Source organism: Anopheles maculipalpis, chromosome 3RL (assembly GCF_943734695.1).
Source record: "Anopheles maculipalpis chromosome 3RL, idAnoMacuDA_375_x, whole genome shotgun sequence".
In the NCBI taxonomy this organism is placed as follows: domain Eukaryota; kingdom Metazoa; phylum Arthropoda; class Insecta; order Diptera; family Culicidae; genus Anopheles; species Anopheles maculipalpis.
In genome coordinates this window covers 80,566,861-80,587,541 of record NC_064872.1, presented here as the reverse complement: position 1 = coordinate 80,587,541, position 20,681 = coordinate 80,566,861, and the positions used below count along the sequence as shown (strand labels likewise).

Here is a 20,681-nt window from a genome sequence, read left to right as displayed (position 1 = left end):
TTCCTCAAAATCACTTTACCTCAACAGTCGGATTTCTCTGTTGCTTAGGACGATGTTTTTGCTGGCCGATTTCAGCTTCACCTTCAGGTCCTGTATTTCCGACCGTACCTTACGCTGCTTCTTGCGCATTTTTACGTCCACTGGGCGGATTAGCATTAAAATCTGCTCAGTACACAGCTCCGACAGCAGCTCGCGATATTCTGGCCTGATGGATCTGTTAACGGATAAATCACAGAACAATTCATTAAAGTAACCTCAAGAGATCGCGACACCCAACACTGCTCTTACGTTGCCATGTTGAGGTACAGCTGTTCGTTGATCAGTATCAGCACGTCTCCGGCAGCGTACAGCAGCATATCCCTGGTCAATGGCCTCCGTGCCCAGTACTTCTGGTCACGCCGATAAACGTTCTTCAGCTGATCCTTCATCGGATTCACGGTCGCATTATACATCTCGCATAACGTATTGAGGGACACATTCTTCACCTTGTACACCTGCTTGCCCTGGTCCTGGAACTGTAGCACAGCGTGCGCCGACTGGGAACGAAAATTGCATGTTTCAAACCCTCTGTTTCTGTGTCCAACACCAACGCAAACATTCTTACCTGAGTATCGAAGACGTTTCGGAGCAGAATTTGGAACTGATTGAACAGATTGACCGAATCGTTCCGACAGTCGTGTATCACCTTGATCACCTTTTCCGACTCCAGTATCTCCTTCAGACCACCCTCGACCACCATATCCGGACAGGTGGCAATGTCAAAGATGAACGCTTCGCCACGCGTCGTACCAAGCTGCACCATGGTGATTTGTCCTCGAACGCCCAGATTAATGCCCTCGCAGTCGAACGATACTATCGCCTGCTCTTCGAGGGCCGACTTCAGGATGGCATTCGTGACGAACAGTGACTCCTTGACGGTGGAGATTACGCGCGTATTCTGCAGCACCTTGATCTTCCACGTGTCACCGATGAAATAGTTGTTCGAATGGACCGGATTTCCACCTGCCGTTGCTGGTGGAGTTGGTGACATCGCACCTGATTGTCCTCCCGCGTTACCGCCAGCACCCGCCGTTCCCGTACCCGTTGAGCCAATCGACTGCTGCTGCTGTGTCGTCGTCTGTATCGCACTCATCGAGTGTTTGTCCTTTTCCAGATTTTCGGCAAGTGTTTTAATCACGAGACTGTTGATTCGTTGTTTGAGTGTTTGATTCTTAGGATTTGGAGCGCCGGCCGTTTGCTGCTGCTGTGCCGGTTGTTGCTGTGTCTGTTGGTGGTTAGCGATCCTCTCGTTCACACCAGTGCTTCGTCCATTATTCGTCACCTCCACCGCATTCCCACCGGACGATACCGTTGTGTTGGTGCCCGCATCGTTCGTACTTCCTTTGGGAGGTACCAGCGATGCCTTTGCATAACTCGTCACCGTTGGACAGTTCCGAGGGCACAAACTTTCCATCTTGAAATCGTTCGTTATGAGCAAACTGTCAAACCCACTGTTGGGTTCACTCTTACTGTTGGCCGCAAGCGATGCCACATTGTTGACCGCACCCGCATTCCCACCGACCAGCCCCACCGAAACCGGTTCGTTCAGCTTGAAATCTCCGATCATGTTTTTGGGTGAAGCTGTCCGGCTCGTGTTGCTGCTACCGTTCGCACTGCCAAACCCACCGATGCTACCGCTGCCACCGAACGTTTGCAGACTGTTCTGGGGGCTGCCGGCTGACGTGCCGGTCATGTTACTTAAGCTATAACTACTATGCGTGCTGCTGCTACCGAACGTGCTGTTGGAGAGGTTGAGCTTATCCTGCGCCTGTCGGATGTGTGCATCCGAAAGCTTCGGTTTCTGTAGCAGCGTGACTAGATTCGATTGGATGTGAAAGCAATCGGAAAACAGCTTCAGAAACGTCTTAAGATCGCTCGGATTCTTAAACATGTGGAACCACTGCTCCTGGGGGAAGTTCGATGTGACCATGTGGAACAGCTGATCTACCAGAATCGGGCCCTTGATTTCGATCACCTGTGCAAACGAATCGAGCAACTGTTGCGTGGCCTGTGTATCGATTGTCGAGTTTGGTAGATGCAAACGTTCCGAGGCTGGCACTTCCTCCTCGTCTTCACATCCAACCAGCACCACATTCTCGTTATCGATCACCTGGAACGTGTCCGGATGCTTCAGCAGAAACTCGGTAAACTCGCGTATATGCTGACCGGAGATGTGGCGAACCTGGGGCGATGCTTGACTCCGGTGGCCCAGCAAACTGCGGATTGGAACTTCCGTCCCTTTACCGTACTGTAGCAGCTTGTGTTTGAAGTAATCTTTCGCCTCCTTGATGTAGTCCCGCTTGCCCGATACGGACGAATCGTCCGGGCTGCTCGATTGGTACGAGTTGATGTGCACAAAATCACCATTAATCTCGAACAGGGCCGGATATTGGGCGAGAAATTTCTTCAATCCTGTTCATTGGGATGAGAAGAGAATAGATAGAGAGAGAAAAACGTCGCATTAATTATCTGTACTTCAAAATGTAAAACAAAGATACATCTACTCTACTGTAAAGTATCGCTTGTGCGAAACCGACCATTCGGCACTAGTCGACAACGATCGATAAAATTTTATCATCTATATAAGAGACAGTAGGCCACCAGCAACCACGCAAGGGGGCGCGGAATTTTGCCAAACCAGTGAGTGGACGATAACGGACGAACCCACGCGTCCCACACGTTTGCTTCCGTTTCGAGACGATGGCTTTCGTAACGTTACGCAAACACGATCGTTGCACACCAGTTCGAAGCGGGTCAATTTATTAACCAGCGCACCAAACTTTCGTTACGCGTCATAAAGCAATTGAAGGTGGATTGGGTGAGAAAAGGAATAGAAGGTGTACCCCCTTTTTTGCTGGAATCCCATCATGTTCACTCATTTCGAGCGTATATTATTTCTTCACTTGCTCTCTGGTCGCATCTTCGTTCGCAGCGTAGAAACATGAACAAAAGCACGCAACACTTTCATCGGTGTCGGCACGAAGGGGGAAAAGGTTAGGACTTTGGGCAACACACGTCATCTGCAGACAACTTATTTTAAAAATTTCTTTAAAACAAGAAGCGTGAATTACTTTCAAATTCGAATCTAAGAACCTTTTACACTACTCAATTGTTGTGTTGAACAATCAGATCTTTTTTTTTTAATTCTTTGAAGAACGGAAAAGGATTTTATTTTATAAAGTTAATAGAAACTTAGAGTTCAAAGCCTCTGGAGACAGATGAAGAAACATTCATCACTCGTCAGCAATACCAACACAATAACTACACAAATCGGTCTCTAAATGTCCATACTTTTGGAGACTAAGATTCTAATTAGGATGGTTTTAAGATCCTTTTGCACCTTACTGTTATCTAGAATGGCATGAAATAGAATAACGAAGTATGTGAAAAACTCTTCAAAGAGAAGATATCAAGTAATTCCAATGATGCGTTTTAGCAAAGAAGTTTGACGACTCGAAGCATTTTCTTAACCACAGACTTTTGGAACATGTACATCAAACGGATGCTGATTTCCTGTCACCTGACAGCTCTAAACGTCATCAGCACTTCATGACTTAGGCTAGTGTGTAAGAAAATCTATTTAAAAAGAATTGAAGATCATAAACAAGAAGTTATTGAATAGACCTGTTTAATCTGTGCATGTTTGAGAAGCACACAATCTCTCATAACAAAACTAAAGCTGCTGGTGGACAAGGAGTTGCAAATATCGTCGTGGTCTAGATTGATGATGAAGGAGGAAACCTTTAATCACAAATCGTTCTCTTATACCAAGTTGAAAATGTTTCTTTTGTGCTGTTCTTTCGCTCGGGACTATCGGCGAACGGGATCATATATAGTAAGAAATGCTAACCGGAAGTTACTAGCTTCATGAAGAAGTTTTATACGAAGAAGAAACAGTCTCAGCTTATTATGCTAAAAGCTCAGAGATCGTCAAATGATCCGGCAAAAAAAAAAAAGTTGAACCTACAAGTACCCATTGCAAATTATGAGTCAGGCCTCAACCAGTGGACCTGCTGCCAATAATTTCCTAGACTAAACGGAACAATTACTGATCGGTCCTGGCAGGACTTCAAACAACCAGACACATGCCATTACCCATCGTTTTTTAAGTCATGAATATATTTAATATTTAGTGTCGTAAGCATGCATCCCTTCATTCTGACCCGAACTTCTATGTTTTACTCCTCACAGGGACCACCAGCTTTTGCCATTCGAGGTGCAAGATGATAATATTCGAGCAGATGCTAATTGCTACACCAGTACTTATCAAGCTATGCAGCACGGGATTATTAACACCGCTTAGAAATACATTTGAATTGCATCTCCCCAACAAACAAACAAATGGAGGGCCATGCGCTGGAGCACGATAATTCTGCTCTACTATGAAATGACCATTCGTTTATCATTGTTTAAATACACGGGACCCACTTACAATAACAACCGGCAAGGTTCGGTGTTAGGACTTGCGGTACTCGCTCTATGCAGAGGCTCTCTTCGGTTTGTGGATGGCATGTACCAAACAACAAACATCAAAACCAGTTGCCACCCCAAATAAGGTTCAATTTCGTAGCTAAACATACACACACACACATATCGCTATCGGTCACCGACCGACCCTTGGTGTAAATTACAAAAAAATGGTATAAAATAAAATAATATAAATACCCCTTCGTTTTGGTAATTTATGTATGTAGGTAAAGTGTAAACATTGGCACCGTCGAAACACACAGCCACACAACCCACTGCCACACCAATAACAGAGCGCAACAGAAACAGCACAACTAGACTGGCAAGAGGTACCTTGCCACACAAAAAGAAACCTAAAATGACTCCAAATGGGTAAAGAATTTCCGCCACATTTTCATTCCCTTCGCTTCCCCAACGCTTCCCCTTTCAACGTACCAAAACAATCTTCTCCTCGCTCCCACCTTCGTCACCCTCTACATCTACACACATCTACATAAAGACCCCGAACTCCCCCGAATGTTGCCTGGTTTGCCGTCGAAGAATCAGGTGCGAATAACACTTAACACCGTCAGGTTCTGGCCGCGTTTGGGAACATTCACCTTTTGCCTACGTCAATCACCTCCACCACTCAGGCACCCCACACACCCTCGATTACTGATGCTTGTGTCTCGCCCGCTCCGAAAGCTTCATGGAGACCGTGACCGAAATCGAAACGGGGATGATGGCGATGATGATGACGCTCGTCAGGTCCACAGAGACGCCGCCCGATCGCTAAAGGGAGTTTTTCTTGGCGTTTGGCGAATGTCACAAATCAAACCATACCGCGCGGCCCCTTGGGTTCTAAAAGATTACCGTGCTCCACCTCCCACCACTCGTCCTCCTCACCACTTCCACCAATATCCAGCAACAAATGCATTGATGATATTCAACGTGTGTTTGTATATGCGCGGTGTTTGTGCTGCAACCGAAATGTATGGTTTGAAAATTGAATCTCTCTCATCCATCCGCTACTGCTGTTGGCTGCTGATTATGGTTTCGACTCACGTCGCGCGCGAAAGGAAACGGGCTGGAACCACTTTGACTAAATAACCGTTACTGCTTATGGATTGCTTACCACCAGTGTACCTTTGGCACGGGGAGTTAGAATTCGTACACCTCGCCCAGCGTTTTGTGGGGTCTGCATTCGCCAAACCGTATGACAAACAGGATTGAATGCCACCACTATTGCTATTTTACATCCCGAAACACCTTCTGCTTTTTTTTTGGTACAAATAAATCATTCTCTGAGTCATCCATGCAAACAAGAGTGAACAATTTTTTTGGGTACTGGATATTGTGGTTTCGAAATAAATCATAATTCAAAACAAATTATCTAGTAAAAGGTTTGTAAATTACAGTACGCCCTTTAACGCAATCAAACGAAACATATTGATTATTAGCATAAAGCAAAAACATAATTTAAATTTAGCGAACAAACATCATGAAAAATTGATTGAAAATATATGTTCTTTAATAAGGAAACTGTTACACTAATTGTATTTTTGCACCTCTTTAAAAAAAACAATTATTTTTCTATAAAATAACTTGGTATAAATGGTTATAAAATGTTTTAATTTACAGGAAGAATTTTATTAGCTGCATAAAAGTTTCGAAAATTTATTTTTAAAAATTATAAAAGACCAAAGTGGTTTATTATTGTTTGAAACTTCCTCTAACATAATAAAACTTATTACGTCAATAATCATAGAGAATTGATTCATATAATGGATTTTTTAAATCATTCAATGGATTTTTGCAAACAGACAGTGGATTAATGCAAGCTTCTTGTGAAATATAGTGGACAATTTTATTCAGTGGAGGAAATTTGAAAGTTTACTGTGGAATTTTACAATCAGTTGTAGAATTCAAAAAGGAAGAAAAAACTATCAGTTTATAGTTGGAGGATAATTCAGTACATCGGTATCAGTAGTAGCATCCACATTCAAACAAGTTCAACACACATTTTGGAAAAGTTGTTGTAAACATTGTTTCTTTAAAATTTTCTTTCGGTGAGACTGGTGAAAATTCTATTACAAATTGCACACAAGAGTTCAAAAGGATATACGGATCGAAACCCTTCAACTTAAAACTCAAAAGAGGGTTCGTTTAGTTATTTTAAACATAATATTAAGACGTCAAATAAACATTTCAGCCAAGACAGTAAACGTACACTAATGTCATGAAAGACATGACACACGATTTAACACATCAGCCCATCTAATGAGTGTCTTAAATAAAGTAAAAAACTATAAATTAAAAATGTTTATTCTTTTTCCTTGCTTTTTCCATTTATCAACACCAGCAACAGGTTAATATTAATGTTCACAAAATTTTACTCCCATAAACCTCACCACAAACACACACACTCTGGCAAGTACTTAAGTAAGCAATCCATCGCACAATTAAACGCTCCGTTAATCCTATAATCAGCCCACCGTTTGCTTTTATAGCTTTAACGTCCAACCATCCGGTCCCCATTTTTTTTTGTACTCTGGACTGAATAATAGAAACAAATTTGGTTCCCTAAAAAATTCATCATATCACACCCATAATTAAGTTACGATGAATACACATAATTATCCCGTATCGTAACGCTACCATCCGCTATCAACTCGCGCATGCAAACACATCACACCTTCGTTGCTTAAGTTGATTTGAATAATTTTTTAAAACGGTTACAAAACCGTTTAGCAACAATCTTTGGTAGAGAGAAAAAAAAATACGAAAAAAATGCACACGCTTCAAGGACAAACACTCGGTGTGGTGGGGTGTGGTGAGATAAAAAGAGTTTTGATTACGAAATACTGCTGCCTTTGACTCGACGATCAATGAAAGGGAAATTCATCATCATCATGATGGATCGGGCATACACAAGATACGTTTGACCTTTCTGCCGAATGTGTCCGAATGTTCACAACGCTGAGGAACGAAATTCGATCGTGATTGTACTCAATTGCAGCTATTTGAGATGGCCACGGTAACCGATTGGCCGTTCAGTTTCTTCAACTTGTCGGGAAGTCAAATCAATCGGATAGGGCAAAACAGACGCTTATTGGCTTTCCGACAGACGCTTACTTGCGTGCAAACGTCAAAAGAATGTGAAGAACTACGATAAAACTAAGTAGCTCTGTTAGGTCTTCTTGGCTAACCACTTTGCTCACTAACTTCACTTGCCAATTTGTACTGCTTTCCAGTGGTACACGCGGACACTTGGTTTATAGCAGCACCCGACTAGCGACCACGTCGTTACGATTTGTCCGACAAGTGGTGAACTCTGCTGACCGGTGGCGAGAAAACCTTTCCTTTTCCATTAATCGGTTACCGACGCGGTTCAACAAACTGGCACCGGTGCTGCAGCGAAAGGTGTTTATAAGATCGATGGTGAAGCTAATAAATTGAATGAATGACACCTTGAACGTTGAGGAAAGTGGAGGCCTGATTGTTTGGACTTCCCTCCCTAGACTCGACCAACAACCGACAATCTCGTCTGAATCGTGGTTGAGAATCGAGATTATGTTGTAGCAGCTAATCGCCACCGGAAGGTCCGCCCGGTTATTACCTGACTGTTTTGTTTTGTTTTATTCCAAACCTTTCTCCCGGCGTGCCATTTAGTGTAAAGGCGCGAACAGGCGTATTGGGAAAGAGGTTAAAATTAAACTCCAAAAATGGAAACTGTTGAGAAGAACCTCCCATTTTCGAGGGAACGACCTTGTTGTGTCTTGTACAAAAAAATAAAACAATAAAAATGCTCATCGTCATCATCAGGCGGAGAAGCATTACTGTTACATCGAAAGGGCTGGGACATGCCCGCGAAGGTGTCAAAGCTGACCGCATTAAAAGAGATGGGGCGTCGGTGTCACCACAAACAATTGCATACGTAGCGCCGATGGGTAAAGAAAAAGTTTTCATAAAACACCAAAGTGCCGTTTCACAAACTTCAGCACCAAGACAAGTGGGCCTCTATTTTCTCCCGGATGGGTGTAGGAAAAGCAATCCACACTTAGCGAAGCTCGCCACAATACGAAAGCTGGCAGTGGCACGTTTTTGTGCCTAGTGTTGGCAGTTTTTTCGCGTACCACACCCACCTGATCAAGACAGCTCAGCAGCATACAACTACTACACCCAGTTAAATGAATATTTACACAAGTTTCATCAACTGCCACTGGCCTAGGGACTGGCGCGGATTTAAATAGAATACGAATTGTAGTTTGCCTTCTTCCACGCGTACCTTGCTTGCTCCTCCATTACTTTTTTGTCCCTTTTTAGACGACTTTTTTCCCACACGAAATAACTGCGGATTATGTGCATACCGATTCTCATACCGCGGATTAATGTCAATTGCTCACTTCTTGCCCGGCATCTTCGGCAAGAAACTAGCTCTTGGGGCTTGCCTTTTTTTTTATTCTCCCTCAATCCTTCACACAAATAGTTGGCACGCAGCAGACAGCCGGTTTAATAAAACCAGCTTTTTGCTTTGCCTTGCCTTCATATGCGCCAATAACATAGCGCACGTGACTGACATTCCCGACAAGCGATAATGTGACGATTCGAGATCTTTAGTGATGTGTCGGCCTGCACACATCGATGCATACGATCGTTTTGATAGGTGACTGGTGACTTTCGGTGGCATTTATTTCCTCGTTTTCTTTATTGACTTGAGATTAAGATTGAGCAAATGATTAGCGCAGATTTTATCACACTTCGTAGCCGTTATGAATATTACCAACTATGGGAACACTATCTGATCGAGACGATAATTAAAAAGTGATAAATAAAACATTTTCCATGGTGCATTTGTGTCTTATCTTTCATTTTCGATCGATGGGCATTTACTACAGAATGGGCTAATGGAAAAGCCGTCAAAAGTAGAGGTGATAATTTAAAAATCATTTGTGAAATATCGCCGGGTGCATCAGGAACTAGTTTATTTCATTTATTATTTATAAAATATTAAATAAGCTTTTGCTTTAATGAAGCAACATGTTATACAAAATTCCACGTCTGAGTCAAGGCGGTCCATTAGCCAATAACTCAGAAAAAGCGACCGACAACACTTGTGAAAATGTTTTCGACAATTAGCACCTTCCCGATCGAATGCACTCTAAAATGATCTTTATTTCGTCCAATAGAACATCATTTCATTTCTATCATTTTTGTAGCCAAGACCAAGAAGTCGAAGTTGCTAATCAAACGAGGTTTTCGTTGGTCAGGGCTAAAGCTTAGTTCCAAATAGTCTTTTGCTGTTATCAATCTCTTTTTCTCGTCACTCAAGACGTCACATGAAGAGCTCTAAAATCTCTGGCCGCTATTTGAGAAATCGCAATTATGTAGATTGTGTTATAAAATGCTAAATTTTATTCAAGAATTTAATGTTTAGATAGGGTCTTAACACGTTATTCCATTTTCTTTAAATGTTCGTCTATTGTCATTTATTGTACAAATTATCTAATGGCTATGTTAGTATATTTTTTCAAAATTTTATTTAATAATTATTTAATACATTATTGAAGCTAAAAGTAGAAGCTAAGGAAGGAAAGAGTATTCCTTCCTATAGAAAACCTTGCTGGAATATATGTACATAAGACACCAAAAGATTTGTATTTCAAACTTACTCTTGAAATAAATGATTCACTACAAAGATTAATCGAGGTTCAAATCCTTTCCATTACAAAATTCAATAATTATTCATACAAACCCTTCAAAAACTATCATCCAACAAGCGTCTAATCAAAACTAAAAAGCTCCGACTAGCTGCGCAATAAATCCACAAAGTCAGAAGGAAAAGATAGACTTTTACTTAGCCCAAATCCCGCTAATCCACCGCTGCAGCTTCATCCGACTAAACCCTACCTTACTTTCACTGGTGCTTTCAGTTGACTCGATCCAAAAAAAAAAACAGTTTCCTCGATGGACTGGTCGCCAGCGATCGATTTTGGGGGAAAATAAACGTTGGTGGACGAAATTGCACGGAAAGAGAAGAAAACAAAAACCTCCCCTCAATCGGATTTTATATAGGTGCGACCGGCCAGCGAAATGAAAAGTGGTCCTTGACTGGGTATGGCGACGAGAGGCTTTACCGATTGGCTTTGGGGGTTTTTCTTTCCTGTTTCTATCGCACGTACTTCACCCATAAACCGACTGTTTGCTAGCTCCAACGGAGTTGCAGATCGGTGGTCCCACGTGTGAAACATATCAAGCGCGGCTGCAGGTGCCGGACACCTTCCCCAGCGCCGGCTTTCCATTTTGTGCATCTTTTCCGCCGACTGTTTCATCAATTTCCCTCGTTTAAATTTGGTCGAAGAATCTTCGCGGTTGAATGGACTTTGGTGTAGTGGAGAGAGGATGGGTTTTTTTTACTTCTTTTCTTCGGCCACTGTTTCGTGCCGATCCTCTACGTGATCTCTCTCCAGTGGCAACACTGCACAACAAATCTATATAAAGCAATTAATTATAATTGCACCGAGAGAATTGAACATCCATTTTCCCAGAGAAAGATGTGGAAGAAGAGGGCAAATATTTACGGAATTTTACATCACGATTAGGCCTCTGAAAACCATTTCACCTGTGGCAAGTTTTTTTTTTAACTTGTGGGATTTATTTTGATTAAGATACTCCGTTCAACAATGAAAGTCTGCAGATAAGTTCGAGTGACACCTTCCAAGATAGCTTTTTTGTATTTCTTTTCTGCTGTCACACTTTTGCAGACGTTAAAGAAATATATTTCCAGAGGTATAATCTTACGTACACCAACGCCACCCACCACCACCACCACCCATGATGATCGTTCATCCACGCAAACAACTCAGCAACACTTCTTTCCTTTGCGTCCAATACTTCGCCAAACAAGAAGCCCGAATATACGTGTCGAGGCCACATATTTTTGCAAATTTCTCAACCAACCGAAGAGACATCGTCAACCCGCGCACACTTCTTCACATTGTTTGCAGATTTCATCAGCCAACGAAATGACGAGATTCGCACAAATAAAAACCTCCCTCGACAACACCACTCGATGTTTGCCGGTGTTTTGTGCCGAAAAAATAAAATATTACAAACAAAAACGGAGACGAACCGCAACACTGCTACACACTTGTGGCAGACGCGGTGTAGGATGTTGCTTGTGCATCATTACTCTGACAATCGGTGGCCGACGATGGTGCTGATGCCACCGTTGTAGGCGAACGGAGAAGCCTTTGGGTAACAGCAGAGCCAACTGCAACGTCATCTTCGCTTCACGTGCATCCGCCGTCAATCGTGGCAAATCCCCATCGCAACACCATCGAACCCCACCATCACACAGGCATTCGAACCATATCACGATTATCACCGGTGGTGGCACGATAGCGATAACTCCCTCCCTCCTATACGCCGACCGGTTCTGCTCCCATTCGAACAGCATTCGATGATCCGGTTTTCTGTAGCGGTTTTCCTTCATTTTTCCGATCGAATCATCGCAACCATTATATCCGGTGGTCTCAACCATGCAGAGCATAATCGAGGAAAAAGGAATCTCGAGGCGGCGGAAAGGGATAAACATGTAATCATAACTATTGCATGATTATTTATACTATCCAGTCTGCTGCGAAGGGTTTCCATGTTCAGCTTCTTCCTGCTGTAGAAAGCTGACGGAGTTCGCGTTGTGCATCATTATTGTTTGCGACAGGCTGGACAAGCTTTCGGTTGCTGATGCAGCTTCTCCGATAGCCGCAGGCAAACGGTACGGTAAAATAGAGCATAATAATTGTTAGCAAACTCGATAAGGTGTAATTTCGGTATTAACATTTTGCATAAAATGAGGACTGTGGTTGAGAGTTGTAGAGTTTCACTACGCAATAGTTGGTTTTTGTTTAACAAAGCGTAACAAAAGCTATTTAAAAATCGATCGATAATCTTGATATTTAATAAGAATTTACATAAAAATCGAAGATGTTCCAGTGGAAGAGGCGTTCCGGAATGCTCCCTCATAGTGGTGAGGACTGCCTGCCTAACTACGTGGTATCAATTAGGTTCGGTGGGCTGTTTGATGGCCGGCGTGACTTAGTAGATAGTAGAAGTCGAGAAAAAAATTAATTTTTCTAGTGGAGAAGAGTTCATCCAAAAGAATCATCTTTTCCTGGAAGTTTTACACAGTTGAATCAACTCCTCGATTGAAGTTTCACTTCAATTTCGAACCGTCAAACGTAAATACTAGGTCATCATCATCCAATTCTGCAGCTTTTTCCAGTTACGTATCACATAAGGGACCGAAACTGTTCCCTAAAAATATGTTTTTATTTTTCTGAAGAAGTGAGAAGATATTACGAAACTTGACATGATAATGTCTGGTCGTCCACATAACCAATGACACAATATCCCACTTCTTCACTTTCTTTGGAGATCCCAACAAGCAATAGGGTACTGCATACAAATCGATGGGATGCGGATGATGGCTCTGCCTGTAATAGAGCATAGAGACTCTTTCCACTTTCGGAGAGGCTCGGGGTCCTCTAAATGCCCCCCTGACCTTTTCAGAGCCTCCATGAAAGCACTTAGTTTGCTTATGATCTCTGCTTAAGGATAAGATTCATCGTATGAACAAATACTCAATAGCAGATCTTGGACTGGCGATCCGAAGACTGAGGGAATAGGTGCAGGACCCAGATTGTTCACACAGAAATCCTTCAGGACCACATGCACATCCCTTGCCCCTTGTTCACCCTTTGTCCAGTAATTAATAATGGCGGGTGTTTATGCTATGTTATGTAGGCTATGTTATTTTGTACAAAATCAGAAGTTAACGACGTTGTCGGCTGCTGGGTCTATTACCTTTAGAAACCCGTCGCACTCATGCCCAGACCAGCTTCATCGACGCCCTTCTAATCCTCTCCATTGACGACCATTTTTTGCTATCCTCTACCAACTTTTATGTTCCTATCTATCGTCTGCGGCCTCGTCCTCTCTTGACCGTCGCAACACGGCGCACAACGGCTGGTGCGAATGATCCTTTGCTGCGCGATTTTCGGGCCTTCAATTCATCCTCAGACCTTTTTGATTTCCCTACCCAGACTACCCAGCCACTTTCCGAGCTCGTCTACGCTCCTCATCCTTTAGTCTACTTAACTTTCGTTGACCTCTTTTCCCTTAACGTTTAGCGATTAAGTTAGTTTTTTTTTAATGTAGACCATTATCAATATCATTAGTGTTGAAAAACACGTAACTCAACAATTAGCATCCAGAATAAACCGTAGTAAATAAGAGTTGATTGCAGTTAAACTTATCGCAATTTAAATTTATTGCCATTAATTCAATTGCCATGGCAGCTAATTTAAAATCTAATACCAAACAAACAAACAAAAAACAACAATCACAATATCAATCGCTTTCCACTTTACCGGTACCCCGGAACAGATCCGTTACAATCGAGCGGTTGTAAATCTTCCAAAGCCTCATTAAAATGAAGCAAATGTTATTCGTTCTACACTACTTTCTGCCCCACGCGACTCTACGAGTGTCCAGCTGAGAAACTGACGATCGCGAAAACAATTAAAAAGCGAAAATGTACGCTCGCGCGCGTCGTCTATAATTTATTTTTTTCCGTTTATTGTCATATGTTTTTATTTTCCATTTCCAACTTGCGTGCCGAATTGAAAGTGAAGGCGAAAAATCGACTGGACAATGCTTTTTTGAGTCGCGAACAGGTGTGTGTGTACATGGAACGATCGGGAGCAGCAAAAAAAAAAAGCGAGTCAACCCATAAACCCGATCGATAAGCGTTACTTCCACCGAAACCACCGAAATGGGTGGGAAAGATCGTGGAAAAATCGAAACGCACCTATTGCCGGACAGCAGGCGAAGCCGCACCGTTTCTTATCGTTCGGTCCAGGGCGGTAGAGAAAATGCAGCAGCACACCGATTTGTAGACCGCGTGGTGAAACTGCTAATTACTCGTATAAATGGTTCGCGCGCGTTAACGAAACGATCGGAAGAAGTACGGCGAAATGGTCGACTCCTACACGAATCGACACCCCTTGGCTCCTCCTTCCCGTGGAGAAGGAGATTCGATTGATCGACTGGTGATGAGGGGAGTGGGGGGGGGGGGGGGGCGAGCCACTTCATTTCCACACGCTTTTCCAATCGCTCTCGCTCTACTGTACGCTGCTTTCAACGAAACATTGACGATTGTACGTCGGCGGACGACGTTTTCCTTCCCTACCAATATCTGTGCTCTGCCGTATTTATCTTGCGTCTACGCTACTTGTTGCGTGTGCGACCACTACACACTAGCGTCCGATTGTCTCAACACACTGTTTGGCGGTGAGTTTTCGGCTTATTACACACGCCACACTTAAACTCGGACAGTGCCGTAAATATATCGCACCGTTTGTGGCCACTACAACAAAAAAGCAACGGTAGACGATGAAAATCGAAAGTAGTGCCAATATAAGGAGAGAATACATTTAGGGGATGTGCAAGAGGGTAGGACAGCGCAAACATCGCGCAAAAGCGATATTACTCCCAACAACTCGTGTCCCAAACGCACGCAGGCTGTTATTGAAGTGAATATGTGAGTGTGTGGCTCTTTTTATTGCACGTTTAATCACCCTTTACAGCAAGATACGGGGGCAAAATACAGAAGGTTTCCCAAGCATTTGGTAGTACCATTAGTGCACACAATGGTCCCTTACTCGGACCAAAGAAGACGAAACGTTGAGATTGACGAAATATCTATCGGATGTCAACATTTCTTTATAGTAATAAAACATGCTGTTGATGTTTTAAAATAAAGTGTGTTGGAGCCGAAATAATGAATAAATAAAAAAAAAAAAGGTGAATAAATATATAAGTTTTATGGTTTGGGACGTCAAAAACACGCTTCAAAAACTCAAATCGCTTCTAAAATTCCGATTGCAATCTGACGCCGTTGTCACAAGTACTAACCATCTCAAACGTCGTCTTTGAGCTATACTTCATACTAAAATTATGGGATTTATAGGGACCAGATCCAGTATTTTATATATGGTTTAAAGTTTGGTGGCTAAAATACTGTACGCTCTCCATGCACACTAACAGTCAAACCTAGCCAACGGCACTAAAACGCCTCGTCAATCTTAGAAAATATTAACTTTCAGGAGCAAAGAAGGATTCGAAGGCCTAGGGCTATTTTAAGTGCAGACTTTATATGGACAAATTTCGACTCAAATGATCTTCTACTGAAATTTTTTAAAACGTACGGTTCTCTTGAAAATAATTGTGATTTTTGTTTAGATCTAAATGAATTAAGGACCTTTCTACATAGTTTAGTTTGACGATTGCAAGTTGTGTGTTATTTATTAATTTGTTTAATAATTTCTTTACGTTGAAAGGAGATTTTATGCTCCATGTTTGGTCCTTATGTTTGATTTCTGTCGAGCGAAAAACTTAAAATTGTGATCATGCAGAAATTGTATCACCTTGATATGCATTTTACATGATTTTTTTCACCTTGATATGCAGTTATAGATCCTTACGTTAGCCACGCTTTAAATTTTAGCATAAAATATTTTATGTATAATCCGAAATTATCCTACAACAACAAAGAATTCTCCCATTATGTTAAATTTCGACAAAAACAAAAAAAATGCAAAACTATTCAATCCTGCATTATGTCCACCCTTGGAACATCGTGCAGCTGGTGAGCATCATACGTGCTGTGGTTTGTTGCCGGTCGAAATTGTATCATTCCAATGTTTATTGCACATCGCCACAAAACAACACACTTACACCTCCCCACAGACACTCAAGCACACATACCAATGCGATAACTTTTCGGTCCCCGACTAACGATCGACAACGACGACAACAAACCCTCCCTTATCTGGTACGGACGAGGCTCGATTGATATCGACAAAGCCCACGCAACACATTTGGCGATGTTGTGGTGGTAAACGCGAGACAATCAACCCTCTTTGGGTGTTTGATGTTTAAGGAAAAAAGCGCCTCCGAACATAAAAAAAGGGTTAAATCGAATCGTCTTCAATACAGAAATCACAAGGTTTGCTGATAAAGTCCTCATGATTGCTGCTGGACGCAGTCGTTAAGCTTCTGAGCTGATGTAACCTGAGCAAGTAGCGTTTCATGTTGTGTCCGATTTACAGAACAGCTCAACGCCACTTTAATTCCGGCCGGGTTTCGAACTGTTCCACTCTATATTCCACTGTGACTACAATATCTGGCCTCATCCGATCCGATTAATGGGAAGCTTTAATATAACACTTTTAACATTACCTGCCTAAATCGCCCTATTGTAAGGATTACTGTGGCAGGTTTTATGATTCACTCTCAGAGGAACAATCATGATAACGCTACAACTAACTTCATTCACCAATGATTGATGTTTAAAAAGTAGCGCTTCTCATGCGATCTTCAAATTAAAGCCAAACAACAGTACCAACTACAACAGGCTACACACCTGAGAGTTTGATGATGTTTTTATATTTTCCGCTAATTAAATACTTTTGCCACATAAGAAAAACAAGACATCAGCGAGTGCCACTAAAGCACCAGTACCAGTGGGAACTAAATTCGAATAAACCGTCGAAACAACAGCAATTGAAGAAAAGCCCATTTAAAAGTTGAATAAACAGGAAGAAAAACAGGCGTAATGCTTTTTTTTTTTATTCCGGATGCTAGCAAAATTGTCTACAACGCCGATCGTCATACTCCTTCTTTTGACATTTTCCATCTCTAGCCCGCTTCCGGTTTGCTTGTTTTCCCCATTTTCTCACCATCAACGCCACCAACGCGCGCACCTTCTTGTGACAGTAAATAGACAGCTGAAGCTAATTACACGCCACCAGAATCAAAATACAAAGTAAAGCCAAGGTGTGCCAAACGGCAGGCCGCAATGTCTTGTGTCTCGAGGAAAAAGCAGTGCAAATTTTTCGCATCAAAACATAATAACTGCAGCACTACGGCGCACCGCACCCAGCAGTCAACTTCGCTACGGGTGAGTGCGGTCGATCGTAGAGACGACGGATGCTACCAACGCTTAACTCTTATCGCGAACCGCGTGCCCGGTTGATCGGTTCGGTTTTTTCTGCTCCACTGAGTAACGTTGCTGTTTTGAATTTTTGCTCGCAACGAGCGATGGCACACTTCCAGCGTACATTTGGATTTGTTTGCTTTAATGGAGCTGCGTTCGTCCCGTGTTCGGGTGTATGTGTGTTGGTTGTATTATGTTTCCTTTTTGTGCCAACATTTCCATACCCCCACGTGCTGCTCATGAAGCCGATTGTACGGCACCTTGGACAAATGAAGATAGTTGGGTTTTGTTTGAACTTATAACCGTTGCTAACCAACGTCAACTTTGGCAACATACTAAACGGCAATGCGCGTCTGTACAATAAGATTTTTGTCAGGACCTTTTTCGACATTACAACCTCAAGAGGATTTAGTTTGCATTTTCGCGGGTCCATGATTTATCTTATCCTTAACTCAATAGTCAGTCGTAGTTCTTATCAACTCAGAGGTAGCACTGTCTCATGTGTTACTGATTTTAAGACAATGTGAGATAATTTTCTACATTTGTGGCGCAGTTATGGTACGAAATCAGTGAAGTTAACATGCGAGGATAAATCAGGAAATCGGAAGGCCCTTACGGATGAATCGAGGAAGTAAGGAGAAGGAATGAAGAAGCACAAATTTACAGGAATACCCTTGAAATCATCAACCGGTCTTGACGTGAGTGTTAAAAAAATGTTTTGTATAAAAGAGATATCCAGTCAGAAATGCAAATGAAATCCAGTCAAATTATAGCGGAAAAATGATATATTTCTAGTATAAAAATCTAGGTCACTGTTCAGTATTGTTGACATCCGACTTAATAGGACGGCCAATCTGGGGTCAATCGTATCTAATCTTAGACGGTATATCACAGCGCATAGAATATCAATTTGGCTATTATTTCAAAAGACCTTGCCCAATTAGTATATTGTCTCAGACAAGCGGAGTTTAAACGACACATATTTTTGGAAATTGAAAAAAACTTTCCTGTAGAGACTACATGAAATGTGAGATATATCACCCACTGATTCACCTGTTGGTCCTATATAGCCACGAGTCTTGGGCCATCCAGGCGGAGGACCATCTTTAGCAGTGTGTTCGAGCATGGAGTTTGGAGGAGAAGGATAAACTTGCTGAGCTATGCGGAGAACCGGACATCCTGACGGTGGCGAAGACCGGCATGATACGATGGCTGGGGGATGTTTGAGGATACCGAACGCGTCGGGGAGCACAGCGATTTTGTTGGCTGGATCAGGTGAAGGGAGACCTCTAGGAGATCAGGCGGCCACATGGATGGGAAGCAACAGCCAGGGATCGAGTTTCCTGGAGATCTATTGTTGACCGCAGGCAGGACCGGGGTTCAAATCCCATCTGGACCCGTCCCCCCGCAGTGAGGATTTGACTATCCAACTACGTGGTATCGACAAGTCTAGTAAGCCATGTGATGGCCAGCGTGACCTTAGAGGTCGTTAGGACAACAAGAAGAGCAAACAGTTTGCTGTACGAAAATATGCGTCAACATCGTTAGATTTTTGTGATTCTGTTATTTAACAAATGCTAAACTTTTCTGCAAATTCTTCAAATTCTACTTCTTTGGCTTCACAATGTTGAGAGATTTTTCCTGTCGGTCCAGCACATGGGGATTCGAAACGTTTAAATGCTCTTAAGGTCCAGGGAATCGATTTTTTATGAGCAAAGCTCTACCATCATCCATCCACGTAAGAATTGAACGATCAATCGAAGTTATATGTCTTATATGTCTAGTTATATTATTTTGGGATTAATTAATCAATTTGATTTAACTGCAATTTACTCGAGTTAGAATTTTTCACAGATGTCCACTAAAAAAATCAATATCCCAACTGAAATATTAAGTTGAGTTGAGACTGAAGTCATATATTGAGTCGTTCACAGCAGTCATGGATGGACACGCATCTGATTAATCTATTTAATCACATATACTACCCATGTCAAAAGTTTAAGTCAACAGGTAAATTGTTAAGCTTTTCAAAACCTTTGCATGTTTCGGTTATCTACTCCAAACTAAAACCAAATAATCCCCCTCAATTATCAAATCAACACAAGTTAACCCTTCTCAAACGCGCACTCTCGTTTGTAACCCTGAAAAGCAAAACATAATTTACACACTCAAATAAAATCGACTGATTGCCTGCTCGTGAACTGCTCGTGCCCACTCTCGGTCGTTACAATCGGTCAATTTCGATTGCAGAACCGACAAAAATGCCCATAATTTCAACCACAGTGTGGTACAAAAACTCAACCATTTCCAAGGGGAGAAGGTTTCATTTTCGAAGAAAACGCCCCTAATCAAGAAAATCTTTTCCCGCAAAACTTTCCACCCCGGTCAGTTTAGGCTGCTGCTTGCGGTGGTCACTCACGGCAAGCAGGAGGCTGACACACCACACCGCAGCAAGCGGTAATAAGAAAACAAAACGGAAACACCATAAGCCACACACGCGTTCACTTTCACGAAAAATGAAGTTGAAATATACACTCACACACACAAAAAACCATAACTTCGCGGATATGAAGAAGTGGTGACCACGCGTTGCCGGTGGACGTGCGGTTGGCTTTTTTTTTCTCACCCAAATTGGCCAGCACATTAGTAGTTTGGTGCCACCCAACAGCCAGGAGGGAAAGAGTGTTTTGTATTTTTTTTTTGAAAATGTTTCCGATCGTCACTCTCAAGGTTTCCTGGTTGTTGCGAACCTGTGGTCCTCCATTATTCCATCAAAAGCTTCCTTACAGGTCGAACCACACTATGTGTGTGTAACAACATCGTGAAATCGTAATGCACTTCGTTCGAAAATCATTTCCCCAAAAACGGCGATGCATCGCACCCACATATGTTTATCGATGAGTATTTGTGGATTAGGAACTCACCAAATACACCAAACTGTTGCCAACTGTTCACCCACAACGTATGAGAGGATCATCACCACACACTATGCAAAACCCCAGTAAGTGTGTGTGTGTCTGATTGTGGTCATTGCGTGGACGTGGACGTTGGAAAAGAAAAATTCGAACTCCAAAAGGAAAGTCACGCGAATTCGACCATTGGAGCGAGCTCGGTCCGAGGGGGGAGGGGGAAGGAG

General features: G+C 42.4%; 4 protein-coding genes across 5 annotated transcripts in view; 1 reads left to right on the top strand and 3 right to left on the bottom strand.

Annotated features, from left to right (window-relative positions):
- Positions 1-20,681, bottom strand: part of LOC126561488 (uncharacterized) — a 581,387-nt gene that overhangs the window by 1,355 nt on the left and 559,351 nt on the right. For both annotated transcript variants that reach the window (XM_050217664.1, XM_050217665.1), the window contains exons 3-5: positions 605-2,451; positions 289-536; positions 20-214 (exon numbers count right to left, since the gene is read on the bottom strand). In XM_050217664.1, the coding sequence (XP_050073621.1) occupies positions 20-214; positions 289-536; positions 605-2,451 (2,290 nt within the window). The remainder of the gene's footprint in view (positions 1-19; positions 215-288; positions 537-604; positions 2,452-20,681) is intronic.
- Positions 1-20,681, top strand: part of LOC126563527 (uncharacterized) — a 387,646-nt gene that overhangs the window by 182,951 nt on the left and 184,014 nt on the right. The window lies entirely within an intron of this gene.
- LOC126562593 (replication factor C subunit 5) overlaps positions 1-20,681 on the bottom strand; it is a 431,263-nt gene that overhangs the window by 289,395 nt on the left and 121,187 nt on the right. The window lies entirely within an intron of this gene.
- Positions 1-20,681, bottom strand: part of LOC126562792 (craniofacial development protein 1) — a 170,308-nt gene that overhangs the window by 129,585 nt on the left and 20,042 nt on the right. The gene's annotated exons all lie outside the window — the stretch shown is intronic.